Genomic DNA, 20,205 nt, shown 5'->3' on the forward strand with positions numbered 1-20,205 from the left:
CAAGACCTTCAAAAGGAGATGTATTAGAACATTATTGCAACACTACGTCATTAGATCAGAGACAGAACAAAGGTGCTAGAAAAAAGATGGAATAAGAACAGACCAAAACACTCAAATCAGTAAAAAAATGAATTGGTGCCAAATGGGGAAAAAAAAAAAAAAAAGACTGGTATGTAGGAGGGCATTGGAAGAAGGTGGCAAGGAAGCAGTGGACAAAAGCAATCCCTTGAATCTAGAATGAAAATTTCTTCTCTGTTCCACACTAGGAAAAAAAAGTAAAATGTCAAAGTTTGCATTTAAGTGCAGAGAAAGTACTTTGAAATTAAGAATCTTATGATCTTGATTGAAGAAAGTCCATTTTCCTTGCCAGGAACTGACAAGAAAACTTGTGACATGGCTTAGAGGCTGCACAGCTATGCTCAGAGAATTGCATGCTCAAAAGGCATAGAGTTACACACTTATTCCAATAACAGAAAGGGTAGGATCAATCCTTTCAAAACTCAGATGTAGATAGAGAACAGAAAGGAAGAGCAAAAGCAGATTTTGTATAGTTATTAGTCAGATCAAATAAGGGGGCAGGTGGAAACAACATAAAAATCCCAGCAAGCATAGAAATAGGCCTCCAGTGGAAAGAAACAAGGCAAGCCAGACAGGGGAAACAGGAAGCCATGAAGACTTTCCAAACAGTCTAAATAGAGACAACACTTTTACACTATCCTCCATGAGGTCAGCCAGAGTTCTGCCAACTTGATCCCAGTAAGTACTAAAGGATTTCACATGGAACCTGAGCTCATGATAGTAGTTTTTCTGTTTTGCCACAGGGTTCAAGCTTTTAAGCCACGACATCAGAAGGCAAAAGGTAAGAAGACACTATTTCCACTAGACAGCAACCTGTTTACACTTATTAGTTGTTCCGTTTAGTTAAGGAATCAATCCTACTTAAGATTACAGTACCTGTTCAAACTGAGCTTGTAGCCTTGTATGAGTAAGCATTTCTAAACCCAGAGCTTCAGCTGTCCAGAGTCTTAGATAGATGTACTATAGTTAAACCTGCCATGTCACTCAGAGTATATGTTTACATGTCTGCAAGTCCCCCCCCCCCGCCTGCCCACCAGCAAAGTATCTATTTACTATCCACAGAAAGTACTATTCAGAACTGAATTCCTCAGGTCTGAACTATCTTCATCAACCTCTCTAACCTTGTAACAAGCAAAGCTTACAGATCTGATTTATTGCAAGCTTTTGCTGTCACTGACAAGTACAGTGGCAGACCTAACAACAAGCTTGCTGCATTTAGGATTTTAGTTTATGAACAGTCTTATTTAAACTCGGGACACAGAATTCGACACATGTGGAAAGAGTGATAAGACCACACATGGTAAATCCATACTGTTGGGCAGAATAGCCAGGTGCATGAAACACGTTGCATGTACCAGCTTCTCAACCTGCTCCAGTCTTAGAATCACACTGCAACACTTATCACCCTCTCTTTTTACTCAGACTTTCTGCAGGTCCCATTAATTTTATATTTAGCATTTCACAGCAAGTTAGTTTCTACTTCCAAAAGTATCTAGACATAACTTGCGTTGATACTCATGTCTTCCAGTAAAAGGCCAAGTTCCCATGACAGGAAGTATGAATCAAACCAGGAAGCTCTATCCTAGAAAGCTCACACATTTCAAAACTTAAGATCTTATTTTAATCCAAGATATGACAACTGTAGAGTTCAGTTCATAAAACAGTAACTTGCTGCTGGTAAGTCTTCATATGTACAGAGAAAACAGTCAATTCAAGTTTCTAGTCAGTAGGGCTTCCCCATTGATTCCAAGATTTTCTTTCTCTCGTCTGCTGAGGGCATCTCTGGTTTCACACCATTTCTTCTCCTTTGCATCATAATGGCATGCTGAAAATAGAATAAAATGACCATGAGAACAGATTTCTCAGAATCTCTGCTTCGGAGCTCCAAACGAACAAGATTCTTTAACAGAAAAACTTCCAATATATCAAGAACCAGATACTCTATAACTAAGCTTACTAGTACTTAATTGAAGATTAAGTATTTACCCTGCTGCTTCAGAAGACGGTGAAATCCATATTCCCGTTACACTCTGTCAGACTAACGCACAGCTGTCTGTAAATAGGTTTTTTGCAGTTTGCCAAGTATTTAAAGGCTAAGCTAAAAACTCTTTACTGCTATGGCATAAGGAAAGAAAACAGCAAAAACACGTAGTTCCTCATTATACTTCTTTACCACAAGAGACAAGGCAATAAGAATGAACTCTTCCTAAGAATGAACCACCAAATAAGAATGATCTCTTCCTAAGCTTTATCCTAAGTTAAAGCAAACATGATCCAAAAGAATGGAAAACCAGATAACCTTACCTTACCTCAGAACTTTTTCATTGCCTACGTTTAAAAGAAAACTTATTACCAGAAATATCTGACTCAAATTGAGAGGGAAACATCAGGTACTGCAGAACACACAACCTAAGAGGGTAAACTTAGAAGAATTGAGTGAAGTGCTTTGATGTGCATCTGCTTAAGTCTTCCAGCAACACATACTGAGACTACTTGGACCTGTAAGTTACCATAAAAACAGCAGCAGTCAGCATTAGCTAAGTCTGAAGGGTTCAGAAACCAGTGTGTCAGAAGTAACGTACTTAAAGCAAAACAGGGAGTAAAAATTAGAAAGTCTACTGTGCTTACCCAGAATTTTCTGCAGTTTTTGTACTTCAAAAAATAAGCAGTACACATATCCTTCTTATAGTTGTTTTCATCCAGACATTTTGTAGTGGCATCTGTTTCCTTTAATAGGGGAAAATATACTTCAGAGCTGAGGGAAGTTACTGTAATCAGTGTTTAAATATTTCAACAAGTCCCAGAATATCTATGAAGATAGGAGGCAGCTTCTCAGATGAAAGAATACTATCAAAGAGAGCAAAGGAACATCTATCACAAAGGATAATCAGTACTTCCAAGTAGTGACTTCACTTGGAGGTAACAGACATTAGTACTCTTTAAACAGTAAGGATAGAGTCCACAGAATAATTGTTTACAATGATGCTTAGTATAACTCATAAAAGACTTTAAAAAAACAACCAAGCTGGTCTAACCAGGATTTCAGGCTCTAAGGACAGAAAATTAAAAGAGACTGCTATCAGTTGTATCACTCCTATTTATTGGGAATTACTCATTATTTCACGCTTACTATAATGGATGATCTTCAGCTCTTCCATCTTCAGAGTCTTAAGAAACTCTTTATGGAAAATGCTATAATGTAAGAGTGGTATTCCTGAAAAAGGCCTCTAGAAACTGCATTATTTAACATCAAAACATAAAAAGAGAAATCTCAATTTGATCATCTTACCGCTACACATGGATTTATATCGTGATCTCTAAGCTTTTGTGCATGCCTGGACATCTAGACAGACACTTGTACCTTGGATAGAAACAGAAAATAAACAAGTTAACAATCTACTTTTATTAGTAACTCAGGATTAAGTCTGAACTTCAACATGTTATAAAGGCCTTGTAATAACACACAGAGTTTGGTTGTCTTTAAAAAAAAAAAAAAAAACAAACAAGCAAAAGCCAAACCACTACCAAACTTCTTTTGCAAAAATGTTATTTCAAAAGCAGTAACAGCAAGAAAACTCAGGCAAGTTTAGCCCATCACCGAGACTGCTTACTCCCTGATGAATTTCTGCAGAGAATGGAGTCAGTGCAGTAACTCTCACACTAGCCCATGATATCACAAAGGAAGTGACTGCGTTTAGGAGAAACAACTCCATAGAAACTGTTCACAGCCAACACACTGTAGGCACTTCAATTAACAGCGTGTGGGAGGAATGTGCAAGTAAACTTTTCTAGATTTGTGCCTACTCCTTAGCTCAATTACATCTGTATCTTCACTGAGCTTTCCCAGGTACAACAAGTGCCCAACTACTTCCTGTGATGCTGTACCAAATATTTAATAGAAAGAGAAATGGTTTCCCCACAAGGTGGGACCAGATACACTTACAATTGCGTGACAGCTTGAATCACATTTTTCAACACTTTAGTAGTTTGACACTGACTCTAGGAACTGTAAGCTTAAGAGACACAGAATTCAGTGCCAAGAACCTACACTGATCCAAGATGATGACATCAAGATGAAGAGCAGACTCCCTTTCCCTTTACAACTTCCTATACATTGCCTCTGGCACACATATGGCCGTGCAGGTATTTGTTCCAAACAAATACTAAATCTAACAAAAAATAAATTAATGTTGACCAGATGACTGTTTGAGGCAATGCAAGCAGGAACAGGACTCAGGACGCAAATACTGCTGATGAAGGAAACTGAGCTGCATCTTTCATTTTTTTATTTTCTCTAAAAGTTCTAAACTTAAACTTGTTTCTGTTCACATTAGGGAAAGATATTGCAAGTCTGCAGTAAAAAGCCAGTTTTGCTTAATATCAGCAAACAAAAATCAAATACTGTTCTTTGTAACTCACAGACAGAAAACAGTGTTTTAGATGGGGTTTCTTCTTTGGGTAAAAGTAAGCCATTCTCGGCAAACAAGCCCTAGATTTTACATCCTGTGCATGTATACTCTCTCTGCATTCCATAGGATAGTCTTCTGCAAATGGGCCTTTTAACGAACAGCATCGGGAAACCCTTCAACCTGCCTTTGAGAACTATCCCTTGCTTAAATTAACTTTACAAGCTAGGCAAATGTTTGCCTTTTTTGTGAGTGCAAGAGTATTTTTGATCCAGCACTTCCAACTCAAATGGAAACACAAGCAGGTATACTAGTATCAGCCCAGACTTCAAGAAAGGAGGAGGGAGAGGAAAAGCAGCAGAAAGCAAAAGCAGCACATCACAATGCCTCACTTAAGTCAGCATAAAAGACACAACATTTTTAGATGTTCGTTTGTGTCTGTGTTATAATTCTGCATTTCATTGATATTACCACCTAAGCAGACATGCCTTAAGGTGTACAGTATTAGCTTGACTTCAGACTTACTCTCTGAAAGAGTGTTTGTGACTCATAGGATCCGTTGTCATAATCAGCGCTCATTGTACAAACTGTACTTAACGCTTTCAGTATGATTACACTACCAGAGTCTGCTACCTTGCCTGGTTTAAGGAACAATGCGCACAATGCACTAAATACCTACTAACGAACAGGCAGTTGAGGTTCTCACGAAGCTGCTCAGCTCAGAGCAGACATGTGCTTAAACATTCTTAGTACTACCGAAAAGGTCTGATAGCTCCTGCGCGTGTTCCTCTCTCCCCCTCTCCGAAGTACTTCAGGACCTGAAACATTATCAGCTGGAAGGGCAGGCGGGTCACGCCGAAATGCTGCTGTGTGACTGCATGAGCAGTTGGGCAGGAAGCGAGCTTCCCCCTCCTCCCAGGTTTTGCATATGCACAGGCTTCCCTTCCTGCTTTCAGATCACAGGTCAGAACCCAACCACAACCAAAGACCTGTCTATTCCGCAGTTTATAATTATGTTTTAACACATTAACAGTTGCTAACTGTACCACAGAGAACCAGGGCTGTTGCTGGCACTCTTTAGCCCGTGGGCTTTTTCAGTTCATAAACCCATCAGGGCACTTCTCTACAGGCTCCCTCCCATTGAAAAGCGCTTGGTCTGTTCTAAATGCATATATACGCATGCAAAATCGCTAATTATGCCGCAATACAGACTAGCTTATTAAACTTTAAACCCTGAAGCCAAGGCCGTATTAAAAACCCTACGGCTTTTACCGCTGTTGCGGCGGAGGGGGGCGGGAGGCGGCAGCCTGCGGACCCGGGCGCACGGCCCCGCCGAGCTGCCGCCCGGCCGAACTCGGCCTCCCAGGGGGGCCGGGGCCCATCCAGGTGCCCACTGCCCGGCCCCTGCCGTCCCCCGCCCCCGGCGGAGCGGCCTGAGGCTCCCGGCGCCACCTTCCCCCGGTCCGGGTCGGTGCCCGTGGTCGGTCCCGCTGCCACCCCCCGGCACCACCTGCCGCCAGGGAGCGGTGCCCGGGCCGCGCCGCCACCGGGCCCGAGCGGAGCTGGCCCGGCCCGCGGGAGGCGAAGGGCGAGAGAGCCTCCCCTCCGCTGGCCGGGAAGGGGAAGCGGCAGCAGGCACAGCGCGGGTCGCCGCCGGCGGCACTCACCTCTCCGTCCCCGGCCGTGTCCGCGGGAGCGCGGGGCGGGAGGGGGACAGCCCGTCTCCAATTCGAAAGACGTCAGCGGCTCGGGCAGCGCGCTTAAGTACGGGCGCAGCCTACCCCGCTCCCGGCCCCGCGGCTCCCCCCGGCCCCGCGCCGCCGCCGCCCACGCCCCGGCGGTGCTGAGTGGCACGGCCGAGCCGCCAATGGCGGCGGCGTCGCGCCCGCCCCGGCCGTGAGCGGCGCCTCCTTCCACCAACGGGGCGGGCGGCGCGGCCCGCAGGCGCCGGCGGCGGGGCGCGGCCGCGGCCCTGACTGACTGGGGGAGGCGTCCAACCCGCGGTGCGTGTGGGCGGCGGGCGGTGTGGGCGCGGCGTGTGCGGCAGGCTGGGCTGCACCGCAGCGCATACACTACAATGGCTGCTGGAAAGACGGGAAAGCAAACAATTTCCAGGCCCGCCGCGTCCAGCCCGAAATATGGGGAAAAAATTACAGAAAAATCGGAGAACACTGTAAAGGGTGGAAACGGGGCGCAGAGGGGATGCTGAGGCTCCCGCGGTGAGTCTGCTGCGGGTTTGGGGGGCAGGCGCCGGGGTTTAGCAGGGAAATATCAGGGTTATTTAAATTATGAAGGGGGAGGAGGAGAAGGAGGGGGGAGAGGAGAGAGGAGCAGCGAGCAGTGAGGAAAAGTTTGTGTTAACCATCCCTCCCTTCCATCCCTCTCCCCGCCATCTCCCGCAGCCCCCCGCCGCCCCGCGTCGGACCCCCCCCCCCCCCCACGAGGGGAAAAGCAGGGGAGGGGAGGCGAGGCGAGAGGTGCCCCCCCCTTCCCCTCCCTCGCGGGGAGAAAGAGATGATTTTCAGAAAAACCTCTCTCAGGAGTTTCCTCCACTCCTCCCCTCCCTCCCCGCGGCGCTATGTTGGTTCGCGAGCGAGCGGGCGAGGCGGCGGGGCTGCCCGGGGGACGACAGGAGGGCGCGGGGTGCCCGCCGCCGACCCCCGCGCCGGGCCGGGGCCGGGGCCGCGGGGCAGGGGCAGGGGCAGGAGCTGCGCGGCCGCCCCCTCCCCTCCTCGCCTCTCCGGAGCCTGTGCTGTGAATGCAGTGACAGCGGCGAGAGCGGCGAGAGAGGGAGCGGAAGACATTAGAGACCGCGGTGCCGAAAAATGAGGGAAAAAATTAATATAAATTCGCCCACCGCCTCAAACCGGACAAATTTCGCACAGAAATTTCCCCCGTGGACCCGGCTACCCGTGGGGTGTCCCCCGGACCTGGCGGCTGCGGCTTTGGGGGGATCCGGAGTGACTTTGGGGCACTCGACCCCCCTTTCCCGTCGTTTTTTGGACAAAAGTTTTTTTTTTCGTAATAAAGAAACGAATTTGCCTGCTCTCTCCCTCCGAGTGGCCCAGGAGCTTTTCCCTTCCCCATCGGTATGTGTTTAGAGAAAAGTGTGAACCCAAGTAAGTGCTGAGTCGTGTTTCATTGGGGAGGGGGGTTTTGCTAACTGAAAGCAGGAGAGATCCGGAGAGAGAGAGAGAGAGAGCAGGGACAGCTTGTTGTCAGTATCATAAACAACCAAAATGGAGGGAGAACTGAGGCATATAACAAAATAAAAATCAGAAAAAAATGCCAAAAAATACCTAAAAATCGGAGCTGCTCCCCCTTTTCTTCCTCAAGGTAACAGAATAAAACCCGTGGCTTCCCGAGACCGTTTTAAGGTTTCAGGGAGCAAGGAGTTAATATTTATTATTTTTTTTTGTTGATGAATTCTTTGGAAAGGCAAAAGCCTCTTATAACTCGCCACCGACAATGAGAAAACGTGAAAATCCCTTTCAGGAGAGAGAGGTAGGGGGAGATGATGGTGCAGAAAGTGTGTAACTTGGGGGTAATGTGGAGTGATCCTAGATAAGATAAATGCTTTATGTGCTGCTTTATAACTTCCTTTTTTAATGCTTTTTCGGTATGTTTGGGGGGGTTTCGGGAGATGGGGGCTCCTTTCTTTGCCTCTGTCTTTTTCTTTCCCTTTTTTTTTTTTTTTCGGACCGGAATGTAATGCCTTTGTAGTGTCACTTTCCTGATCTAATTAGGATGTGTGAGGCAAAGAGTAAACCTTTCCGGTTTATAAAGTGCATTTTCGTTGTCTTTGAATTTCAAGTTTTCCTGGTAGCTCCCTCCTCTATTTAAACTGGATTCTTCAGAGTAGTGTGGGGTTGAGGTAATGCTCCATAGGGAAAGAAGAGAGGGCTCAGGGGCAGGGCACCTCTTCTGCGGATGGTTGCTGATTTCCCTGGCACGTTCAGTTCACCTGTTTGTCTCCTACAAAGAATGTATCTGCAGTCTCCTCGTTTTATTTATATAAAATAATGATGCCTCATCTCACCTCACATTGAAGTTAATGCGAAAGTGCTGCTGATGTTGGTTCCACGTGGGATCAGGGACATAGCAGGACATTTTAAAGAGACAGCTTCTCTTTTCCTAGGGTTATCATCACCTCTGCAGCACCTCTGCCTTTAGCAGAGGGATGGTTCGTTGTTGGTTTTTTTTTAATGGAAAGCTATCAAATCGGCCCTGGTCTGATAAATTAAGGCAGGATAACACGGAAAAACGTGCAGATTCGTTGGGATCAAAGCAATTCTTTTGTGTGTAGCAGGTCTTTAGGGGAGTTTTCTTGGTGTATTAATTGAGATGCTGTGTTTTGGAGAGCATTTTTTGGAATGCATGTTGCAGAAATAAAATAGTCTCAGGTTGTTTAATATTAAGACCTAGTGCTGTTCTGCTAGCTGTGAATTCCCTGGGAGGAGATGAATTCCCTATGAGTGTAGGGCAATTTCATAGACATTTTGTAAAAGTTGTGAAGTGCATTATTTTTACTTTGAATACATTCAGTTTTGTTGGGAACACCTGAGTTTGTTGAAAAGCTTGTTCTGTACTTGAATCTCCTGAACAGTCCCCAAAGGTTTTGAAAATAGTGAAAGTAGCTGTGGGTTTTAATTGGCCAAAGTAGGGGCTCTTTATAAGTACACCTTAGCTGTGTAGTCATAGCATCACTTGGAAGAATTGCCTCAGGCATTGTTTAAAGAAACAAAAATCATCCTAACTGTGGTCTAGTTTCATGTATATGTGTGCATATGTGTGTGCATGCATGCTTTTAGCATGGGTTCTGGCTGATACAGTTTTATGCTTGATTTTTAACTTGCAAATGTTTAACTGTAATGATGTGAAATGCTCTGCCTATCCCTATTATTTCCTATGTATTTTAATTTTCAGTGAAATATCCTATTTAAAAAAATTAACATCGCCTCTTAACATGATAATTTTATATCTTTATGAGAGTTACAATGTTTCCTTTACATTTGCTTTGGTTTTTTTAGTCTTTGTATTTAATTCTGGATTGAAAGTTGAATACAGGTATGTGGTTCTTGAGAGCAAAGCTGAAGTACTGAACTTGTAGGCAGGCTGTTTCAGCAAATGTTTTCTTTGAATTTGTGGAAGTTGAGTATCAGTTGTGATAGCCCTCTGTGTTCAATAGCATGTGCTCACAAATGATCTGTACCTTTGCTACAAGGGTGACCAAAGAAGCTTGTTGTCTAGATAGCCTGGTGGTTAAAAATTTGGGAAGAAATCTCAAAGTTCTCCAGTGACTCACAGTTGTGAAAATTAAATCACATTAACTACTTTTGGGCTAGAAAAAAAGGCTCATTAAGGAAGAAAGATTAATCAGTTTGTGTAAAGGAATGAACTTTAACATTTTTCCAAAACTGCCTTTTATGGTTTAGAGATTCAGACTTAAAAGTTCCTTTCTGAATATTTCTTAACCTGATCTATTATTTTTATTGACTGAAGTAACATTACCCTGGAATGCATAGAAATTTGATAAATCAATAGCAGTACACTATGTGTTGGTGATTTTAATGTACCAGGGTAGATAGACAAATACTAGTAGATGTGCAGAACTAACTTAAATAAACTATTTAATGGTACTGAGAACAGTGTTTAAGAACTCTTCAAATGCTGTATCTGTGACCATCAGTATGAAGTGTTTAATATGTTACTATGTTTTTACCTAATTAAGAACTTCTTATTCATTAATATTGTAACGCTGAAAATAGGTATAGGCACTGGTAATAACAACATGAAAGAAGCACATGTAGTGCAGTATCTTTCTTGACTTACAGCTATGTATTACAAATTAAATTCGGTGTATCCAACCGTAGTTCAAAATTCAGGACATAGGGAGGAGAAAGAGGAAAGGGTGTTCTCACAGAATTTGATGCTGTTCTAAACTAGGTTTAATTTAAGGTATAGTCCAGATGGTGATAATAATAGCAGAAAATAAATGTTGTTTAGGATTTTTTTTTACGAACTTACTCTCTTTCGTAGAAAACTGAATTTTTCTTACAGTGATGAAGTGTTTTTTTAATAAAAATAGAAAGTAACTTTCAAAGCTTCCTTAGTTCTAAGAGTTAAGATAATCTCCTGTATTATGAGTTGGTTTGATTCTATACATGATACAGTATGATTTTTTCAAGATTTTCTAAAATTAAAACACCTGAAGAAACAAATGCTATGGGCTATTGTTGGTAAAGTTACCCTACTTTTTGTAGGTAAACTGGAGAGCTGTAAATGTGTTAAAATCCTTCTTAGATACTTATCATTCCTGTTCAATACTGTTTAAAAGTTAATAACTGCAGTATTCTACAGCAGTACAAGCAAATACACGAATCTAAATTGATATGCATTCAGCTTTCCTTGAATGCTTAGTTCAAATGTGTCTCTTGGTGTGTACTTTTAATTTAGTAATTATTCTGAAAAAATTAGTTTCCCAGCATAGAACTTTTGAGATTTAAATTAAGAAACCTTTAAAAAGTTTGTGTAATTTCAAAAAGCACTACATACTAAGCACAGACACTTCTAATGGTTGTCCATCTCTGCAGCTAGTTAGTCAAAATGGTGCCCTTAAGTCTCCTCCTTTCAGGGTATTACATGTGTTTTAAAATTAATGGGTTAAAGAGGGTACTGCTCATGTTCTAAATAAACCACTGTTTGCAACTGTTCAAGGTTATTTTGTTAAAATGGATGTTTTGCTTCAGAGTCTAAAACATAAGTTTTAAAAATTTTTTATAAAATTGTTTATAACTTCTTATGTTGTTAAAACTAGATTTTGTGAACAAATGCTTTTTGGGAGGGTTCTTGAACAACTTTATCTGTTTACCAAGGGGAGATATTCTGGAAAACATGAAATATGTTAGAGCACTTAGACCGTTCTCAAATCAGTGTAGAGTTAAAAGGAGCTAGCAGTCATCACCACTAAGTGATAGAGCACTTGCTTTCATGGAGATATTCTCCAAATATCTGCTACTAGAAAAGATTTAGCTTACAGAGCTTTTGAAAAAAATGAGCAGTATTTATCCACTGAACTTCTAAGCATCTTTAACCAATTACCAAATGTTTAGGTAGCCTTAAAAAACTATTTAAAAATAATTCAAATATTAGACCAAAGTAACATTTGTATTGATCAAATATAAAATGTTTAAATTTTTGAAGTGTAGGGGTTTTTTTGCATTTATCTGAGCATTTTGATAGTAGAGAATTGTGTATTTTTCCTGCTAATCAAAAAAAACCCCCACATCTAGAATTTAATTTAATTTATATTGATTTTTAAATTGTGCGATCTTGTAACTTGAATGTAAAACATTGATTAACTCTCAATATAATCACTTATACAGATGCTTATATATGTTTTAATTTTTCAAGAAATATTTATCTGAAATTACATAGATTGCAGTTATTAATGCCTTTTAAATGAACAGTTTTCCACCAAATATCAAATGCAGGAAATTCTAATTGTATGCAACTATAGAAAATGTAATATTTAGCAGAACTGGTCACCATTGCTGCAGGTTCAGCTTTACTTTTATTTAGATTGGCTCGTTAAAGTGTTTTTTATCTGCTTCAGTATCAGTGTTCACCTGTTATTGTATCATCTTAAGACGAATAGCAAAAATAAACAGAATGAGAGGGTTTTTTTTTAAATTTTTGACAAGATATAAAATGCTTATTAAAGTAGCTTTGTGCTAACAGTTTTAAAGTATGGGGCCTTCTCATAGAATATATTAAAATTATTAATATTTAAATGGACCCTGCATGTCTAGTAAGCAGTTACTGTAGGATCATGGCATTAAAATTAACCCCCGTACATAAAAGAGTTTTGAGGTGACTGACTAAGTACATACTGGACAGTGAGGAGTGGAAAAGAATATGTGGTTATTCTCATGTTGAAGGAATAAATTAGTTTCTGTTATAGCCTTCTCTGTAATAACTTCTGTCCCCTTCCTAGTTCATTGTCTTTCCAGACTGTAAAAATACCTTGTTAAATGCATTGAAATACCTGTCCAGAGCGATGGGCTATTTTTTCATGCTCAGCCCTTGTGGTTTTGATAGACTTGCAAGATGGCATGGGGAGAGTAGCATGTGGCCCAGTGTGCATAACTTTATTTTATTTGTTTAGAGGAAAGGAAAGAGAGGAAAAGAAAAAACAGGTCTGAACTGGTATAAAACCAAAAAGTGAGATAGATACAACGAATATAGACAAGTGTGGCTATAATACACAGAACAGTAACTTAAAACTCTCAAGTAAAACAGCTCAAATCAGATTTGAGAAAGTCAAGTGGGAATGAGCAAAGTAAAACCTAAGAATTGCCATCAGAAGTAATTAAGAAATAACTATGTAAAGGAACTTGGAAAAATGCAAAAAGTGTCTGTTACAGTAAACTGAATTGCTATAATCTTCTTTTGCACTTAATGTGCTAAATTCCTCTCTCAAGGAGAATATCCCTAGAAATCAGATTAGAAGGTGTTTAAAGGGAATTATTTGTCAAAGTTGTTTTTTCACTAAAGTTAGGATAACTAATAATAATCTCTTCCATATTGCTATAATAATACTTTATTTGATATCATTTAACTTTGCAGATTGCGCATAGATTTACTTATGTATTGTACAGGTAATTTACCTAGTAGCCTGACACTGTGTTACTAACCATAAGAGCTTTTCTTTATGGTTGTGAGTCACATCAGATTTGGCAGTCTGCAAAGCATGAAGTATTTCATATGAAATAAGATGTAGATGGTTGATTTTGCCTTATGCACATTTACTGTGAATTGCCAAGTAATCAGAAAGGAAGGAGAATGTCAGAAAACTTACCTTCCCTCTTCATGTATTGAGTATGTATTTGTGTACTACAGGGTATCAGATTTGCTAGTGCATGAGTTTTCTAAAAAGCCCTGCAAATCACCTGATTCTGAATTAATGAGGTCTCATTACACTAAGTGTTTGAACAGCAGAAAGACCCTGTGTATGCAAATCAGATTTTACTGTCCCAAGTGCTTGTCACTTCTAATAAAGCTCTTTACTGTGTGGTATATGTATTTGTCATGAATGTTACATTTATATGTAATAGATACACAGACACATTTTAAGGAAACATCTGGCTGTTCAGATAGAATGTAATGTCTTTTGAATCAGTTGTGATATAGGAATATTTTTTTAAAAGAGACCTTTTTGAAGAAAAGGCAAAAAGAGAGATTCTGGCAGCTTGCTATTAAATTTCAATCAAGCCAGTATAGTTAGTAATAAAACATTTACAAGTTTGTAAATGTTAAGTTTCTTCAAACTCTTACTGTCATGTGTGGAATTTTCATTTATACTAGTTGTGCATTTACTGCAGCTGCCTACATGCAAGGCTTAGTAGTACTGCATTTATCACATGCAAGTATAGATACAATATAAATATGTAAAAGTAGAAATTGCCTGCAGCTGTTCTTATGTTTTCATAAGACGATACACTACAAAGGTGTAAATTTATGGTGTTAGCTACCTGCTATCAGTTACTGGTGCTCTTCTCCTCACAAGTACTTTAAGAAGAGTGAGTATTAAACTAAAATAAAACAAATAGAAAATCCTGCCAGGGTTTCATGCTCTGTTTAAAAGCTAAACATAGACATTGTTCAAGCTTATTTTGTTCACTGGAAGTTACTGTGGTCGATACTCGCATAATTTGTTTCATCTAGGACACTAGGAAACGGTGAACTGCGTAGCTTAGAGAAGAACTTAGACATAGCTGATCACAATAGATGCCAGTTAATTTAAATATTTGGATTTTTTTTTTCCTCTGTGACTTGACAGTTTTCTTTTATTCTTTTGAATACTGGGACTGTGTTTAGACTAAACCACTTCTAATTGTGCCCCAGCACAAACATATAGCTTATGGCTATATTTTAATCAGTTTCAGAAAAAGTAATAAAAATATTATTGCGTCTGTCAAAGGACGGTGTTGCTACATGCTATTTTAAATGGTGTTTAAGTACAGTTATAAGCATACCAGTACAATGAAATCAGCTCTATTCCTAAACAACAAAGTTACATTATTTTTTACTTAAAAAGTTAACCCAGAATCCTAATATGTTAATTATCCTAATTATTCAGGCTGGTTTTAATATGTGTTGAAATTACTTTAAAAAGTGTATATGAAATATTTATATCAAACTCGTTTAATTTCTCATTACTTGTAAAATGTAATGTTTTCCCAGTTATAATTTTAAAGGGGTTTTGTCTTAGCTGCATGAGAGTATCTTTTCATCTGGATACACTCTTTTCTGAACCCAGCAGTAATTTCACTTACTTAAAGCTCTTTTATTCTCTTGGAATGAATTTGTGTCTCATTAAGTTTTGATATTGATAATTTTAGTACTACAAAAATTGTGCTGAGGAGTACTGTGTCATTAACTTGAGCTGGTGATGCTACAAGTATAAAAATTGTGTGTAGAGTAACACAGGAAACTTAGTCATAATGATGTTTGGATGATGGGAATAGACCCCAACTGGACGAATGTTAAACTAACTTATGAGGAAAAGATGTCAGTTTTTGTAGCCTTGTAGCATTAGTCAAATATGTACTATATCTATTTCTCATAAGAATTACTCAAACACACTCCTAGTATGAATTGCTGTAGAAGGCAAACAGAAGTCTAGATTATACTTTCAGTATTGTTAAATGATGAGATGAGTTTCCTGGAACAAAAAATAGTTTTAGAGGTCTCCCCTGCAGTATAATATTATATCACCTTTGAAAACTTGACCACTTCAGAATATTTGAGAACAAGTAAGTTAAGTTCATCTTGAGTAATACATTTTGGTTTCTAGTACAGTTTTTATCTCTGTATTATGTAAAACAAACTTCTTGCTTTTCATTATACTTCAATATTTGTACTGAAAGGAAAGTTCATTTAAGCAGTTTTTAGCTGCATTGATTGCTCATCCATTTAATTGGAGTAGCAAGGTGCTTTAGTTTGGGGAGGTTGAATATGTGTTATTATTTTTATTTTTTCTATAGTTTGACTAATAAAAATACTGAACATAAAACGAGACTGAATTTTTCTTCAAACCTTGAATGATAAGGGAGGTGTGATCAAGAAGGGGCTCTGGCAACTTAAATCACTGCCTCTCAGTCCTTTATTTGTGATATCAGTTACGCAGTAATGTTGCAACCTTGAAACTGATAATATGTTCAGTTATCTTGAGATGAACTCTGTAATTCTTCATTAGGCAGATTAAATTTCCTAAAGGTTATGTCTGAATAAGTACTTGAGTATTGTATCTGGTTTTTAATAGGAACCAAGCAATAGAAAGTCTCTCAACTCTGAGCAAACCCTCAAAGATTTAATGGATGCCCTAAACTTAATGGACTTAAGACTTAAAGGATGTCTCCTATTCTTGTCATAGTTTTAGTTGTTAAATTGTGATTGAAGGTCAAATAATCCATTCTGCTAAGATCTTCATCATAAAGGAGGTAGTTTGGTATTTGAAGGTAGTTTTAGCATAAAAGTTTTATGTAGGTAGCTTAACAAAAAAGCAAAAAGGCAGGCAGAAATATGTTGTCAGGTTGCAAGTGCTCTGTAACTGTTCTGTGAAGCAGTACTTAAATCCCATTTCTTACATTGGGATAGTGAGACTCATAGTTTGAAGAAGACAGAGCATAACTGATTTGTTAATTCTTCCTTCCCAAATACATGTTAAATTTGCCACCACTTTGGCTGACAACAGCCTCTGGAGAGGGATTTTTTAATAAGGGCATGTAGTGATATGACAAGAGGTAAAACTGACAGAGGACTGGATTTGATTTTAGGAAGAAATTCTTTACTTTTGAGGGTGATGAGGCACTGAAACGCATTGCCCACAGATGTGTTGTGGGTGCCCTATCCCTGGAAGTGTTCAAGGCCTTTGAGCAACCTGGTCTAGTGGAAGGTGTCCCTGCCCATGGCAGGGGGATTGGAACTGGATGATTTTAAGGTCCCTTCCAACCCAAACCATTCTACAATTCTGTAATATATCCAAATTTTTTGTAACTTAGGCCTTTGTAGGAAGGTTGTAAGGTCTCTGCTGGACAAAGATCATATTGCATTTGTATCCCTCTAATGAATTAACTGTTACTTAACAGTTTAGTTATTTTGTGATGTGATTTTGTGTTTGGGGGTGCATCTGAGAGCAAATGTTATCAAAATTACTTCAGCTCCCCTCCCAATGCATGGCAGAATTCTGGCCTGAAGAGCAAGTGTTCTATCCTCTTGCTTTGGGTATTTTTAGACTGGTTATGTGGAGGTAAAAAATTAATCCTTTGGTTTTTCTCACCTCAACTTATTGCATTTGTCAGTTGCTTAGGAAGTCTGTTTCTTGGTATTTTTTTTAGTGTGTTGCAGTGGCTGGCAAAGTTATTAAATGATATGAACTACAGAATTTTTTGGTGGAAGAGGGAAATTTTTTCCTGTCTGATCTTGACCAGATTATTTGAAAGTCTCCTTTGCCTTTTCAACGGTGCTTTGCTATAAATGAAAACAAATTAAATTGAACAAGCTGTCAATAAAAATGCGTGTCCCAGGTTCCTCTGACAAAGCTTATCAAAATCCAGTTGGATGCTAACAATTCTTTGTGACCTTCAAGATGTGAAGCTTCTATTTCATGCTTTCCAAATGTCACCATTTCCATCTATCAAATTCTAGGTAGGTCATTAGTAACTATACAGTAGTAACTGTATGGTCTGTAGTGCTAACATATTAAACCTGTCTTAGAATGAGAGATCTGTGTTAAAGCTGAAGTGCTGCTCAGGGAGCGAGTGGTATTTCCCCATGAACTTTTCTTTTTTTTTAATATTGCGATGTGCATTTGAGGTTGTTTCAGGTAGCACTCACAAAAAGGGGTGATCTTTAAGGTTGCCCAGAATCAAGCTGTTCAACAGGTTTTTTTACAGGTTAAAACCAGTATTTTTTTCAGGTTCATTCAGAAATTGGTGGTCATTGAGGGTACATCATGGAACAGTAGAGTCATGTGCTTCTCGGCAGGGGATGCTGCTTAATTATGGAACTGCAGTGTCCTAAATGTGGAAGGAGCAGACCAGCAGTGAAGGACTCGTTGCTTTCTAGAGTGTGAGCAGGGAACTGCTTTACTCTGGCTTTTACAAATAAATTAATTATTTGGAATAAGATCCTTCCTTCGCTCACTGTCATTTTGATTTTTTCCTACAGTATCAGAAATGGACACTTCAGGATGATTTTACAAGTCTCTTAACTTGAAAGGGCAATTAATGTAACCACATATGAAGTTAGAGTGTTTGAAAAATATCTAACTGTCTTGAAAGCAAAGAAAAATAACTACTATACTCACCTGGTGATATTTTTCAACAAAGTAAATAATACTTAGATGTCATAAAAGATGCACTGAGCAATAGCTTGGATCCCTCAATAAGGGAATGTGTGCTATATGAGTATATTTATTAAAATAATATATTATGTACATTTAGAAGAATGTACTTTTCAATAACAAAACCTTCAAAACTTGACCAAAGAAAAAATTACATTGTGTCCATGTACATCCATAGCTTATTCTTTTGAGATGAAAAGGTTAGGTACCTAGACATGCATAGGTATTCAGAATCTTCCATGATGATTTTTGGGAGCTGTACAAACACAAAGCTCTTCTGCTACATTCAGATAGTGCATGATAAAGTGCTTTCTAAGGTTAGTGAGTTTGTTGGTTTTGTGGGTCTGAATTCAGAATTAAAAGTGATGCATAGAAAAGTGATACTGTGCTGACTTAGTAGCACACAGTATTTTAGTCAAGTGTTGAAAGTGCATATTATAAAACCTGTATATGAATGTTATATGGCTCTGGAGTTGACTCTGTAGAAGTGTGGATTTTACCTAGGAAAACAATTGTTTTGTTTTGCCAGAACTACAGTTTTCCTCTGGTGTATTTGCCCTTAACTGAATTCTGCTCTGTGATTATTTTTTTTCTTGTTATTTGCACAGAATTGTGCTCATTCTTTTTCCTGCAAAAAAATACAAATAGCATTGTACTCCTGCTGTGATTATTATGCATAACACCTCTGACTCAGCAGATCAAAAGTTATGTTTACTGGAAAACAGAATTAACATTTTATACTCTTTTTTAGGAACCCTTAAAAATAGCTGTGTCAAAAGAGATTATACTTTTAACGTGCTAATCCACTAAGCCATCATACATCATTCTGTAGGCAACGTTTTTATCCCAAGCAGCTACCTCTTACTAGAGCCCATCTGAAAGGTTTCAGGACGTCCCAGAAATACGCCCATGAAGTTGAATTCTTAAGCAGAGAAACTTCTTTAATAGACTGTGTAATACGTTCATTATCAAAGTGCAGACTTTTTTCCAAGAATTGTTTTATACGTCAGCATGTTTTGGCCTGCTTTAAGGCATTCTGGCTATTCAAGACAAATTGATGATTAAAACTGGCATATGCCAAAACTTTTTCACAGCGTGAGGGGGTAGCAATTCCTAATTCTGATGTAGATTATTATGTTGTGATAGTGAAATACCTGAATAGAATGCTATACCGATTAGGGGAAAGATAAAGGGGTGTGCGAATCTATGCCAGCTGGATTGGAGACACTGAGATTCGTCTGGATTAGTTGTTTCAATTGCTAATCTTGCCCCATGTCCCTCTGCCACTTTGTTTTCTGAAGTTGTCTTTTCAATGTTTGTAATAGTATACTGTTGCTGAGTAAAGAGTCTCAGAGACGTGGGAAACCGCAATACTGACTTGGCAGAAAATTCTGTAAAGTGCAAAAATACAACAAAAAAAATAATTCTGCCCTATCTTTTGACTTCAGAAATCTTAGATGTTGCTTGTAAGAACAGTATATATATATGGGTGTTAATCTGAAATTTGACTGGAGGTTGACTGGCAGTGTGTACCTCAGTGACTAGAATTTTTTAGGTAATAAATGCCAATACAAGGAATTTGCTTGTATTTAGTTAAATTACAGTGCAAAGTTTGCTGAAACAGCGTAGAAATAATCCTTTTAGTTTATTTTTTAAAATGTTAATTCAGATTGATACAACATGAATGAAAAGTTTAGTTAGTTGTTATTACTTGATACTCTACTCTGGCTAGTTATGGAGCTCTATTTAATGTTATCTGACAGATTAGAGTATTTAACTTGAAAATGTGCTGCTGCTTGACTGGCAAGCTGGGACATTGCCTACTGTGATTTCCTACTGGCAAGAAATCTGTAAGGATTGTTTCAAGGCAAGCTTGGCCGTAATTGAAACAGAGTTAGGTAAGGTTTGATACACTGCTTTCTTCTTCAGGCCGACTGAAACATCTTTTGGAATTTGTGCCAGCGTATTTTTGGACTGTAGAAGTGTGTTTCGTATAATCTAAAAGGCTCCTCGGGTTTGGTGGGAAGTGGGAAAGAGGATATTACGTGATACAGAGTAAAATGAAACATCCTCAGGCCTACACTGGGGATGCAGCGACAGCCCAAAGAACTGTCTCCTCACAGTGTTTTGCTGTAAGGCAGCGTACCAAACAGTATGAGATAGCACTTCCTACGTAACACCTATAGATTATGTTAATAAATAGAGTATTTTCCACAAGGAGTTATATGTATTAGTAGACTGAAGTGCTATGTGGAAGTAGTTTTGACAGTCTTTATGTAAATTGTTTTTTAAATAGACTGTTGAATAAGGTGG

At 39.3% G+C, this 20,205-nt stretch overlaps 2 protein-coding genes across 7 annotated transcripts in view; one reads left to right on the plus strand and one right to left on the minus strand.

Annotated features, from left to right (window-relative positions):
* Nucleotides 1-1,345: 1,345 nt before the first annotated feature.
* Nucleotides 1,346-6,295, minus strand: CHCHD7 (coiled-coil-helix-coiled-coil-helix domain containing 7). Of its 6 annotated transcripts, XM_032679470.1 has the most exons (5): nucleotides 6,152-6,269; nucleotides 5,241-5,430; nucleotides 3,368-3,439; nucleotides 2,707-2,805; nucleotides 1,346-1,903 (listed from the first exon to the last, which is right to left on the minus strand). In XM_032679470.1, exons 3-5 carry the CDS (start codon nucleotides 3,419-3,421, stop codon nucleotides 1,802-1,804), a joined length of 255 nt encoding a protein of 84 aa, XP_032535361.1. In that variant the 5' UTR covers nucleotides 3,422-3,439; nucleotides 5,241-5,430; nucleotides 6,152-6,269; the 3' UTR covers nucleotides 1,346-1,801. The 6 variants fall into 6 exon arrangements, with proteins under 6 accessions (XP_032535361.1, XP_032535345.1, XP_032535353.1 ...); XM_032679454.1 differs by lacking the exon at nucleotides 5,241-5,430 and having other exon boundaries at nucleotides 6,152-6,281; XM_032679462.1 differs by lacking the exons at nucleotides 5,241-5,430; nucleotides 6,152-6,269 and adding an exon at nucleotides 4,877-5,234.
* Nucleotides 6,296-6,505: 210 nt separating this feature from the next.
* Nucleotides 6,506-20,205, plus strand: part of PLAG1 (PLAG1 zinc finger) — a 51,522-nt gene continuing 37,822 nt past the window's right edge. The window contains 1 exon segment of the mRNA XM_032679502.1: nucleotides 6,506-6,703. The gene's annotated coding sequence lies outside the window, so the exon portion shown is untranslated.

The sequence above is a fragment of the Chiroxiphia lanceolata genome, chromosome 1 (genome assembly GCF_009829145.1).
Source record: "Chiroxiphia lanceolata isolate bChiLan1 chromosome 1, bChiLan1.pri, whole genome shotgun sequence".
Classification (NCBI taxonomy): Eukaryota; Metazoa; Chordata; class Aves; order Passeriformes; family Pipridae; genus Chiroxiphia; species Chiroxiphia lanceolata.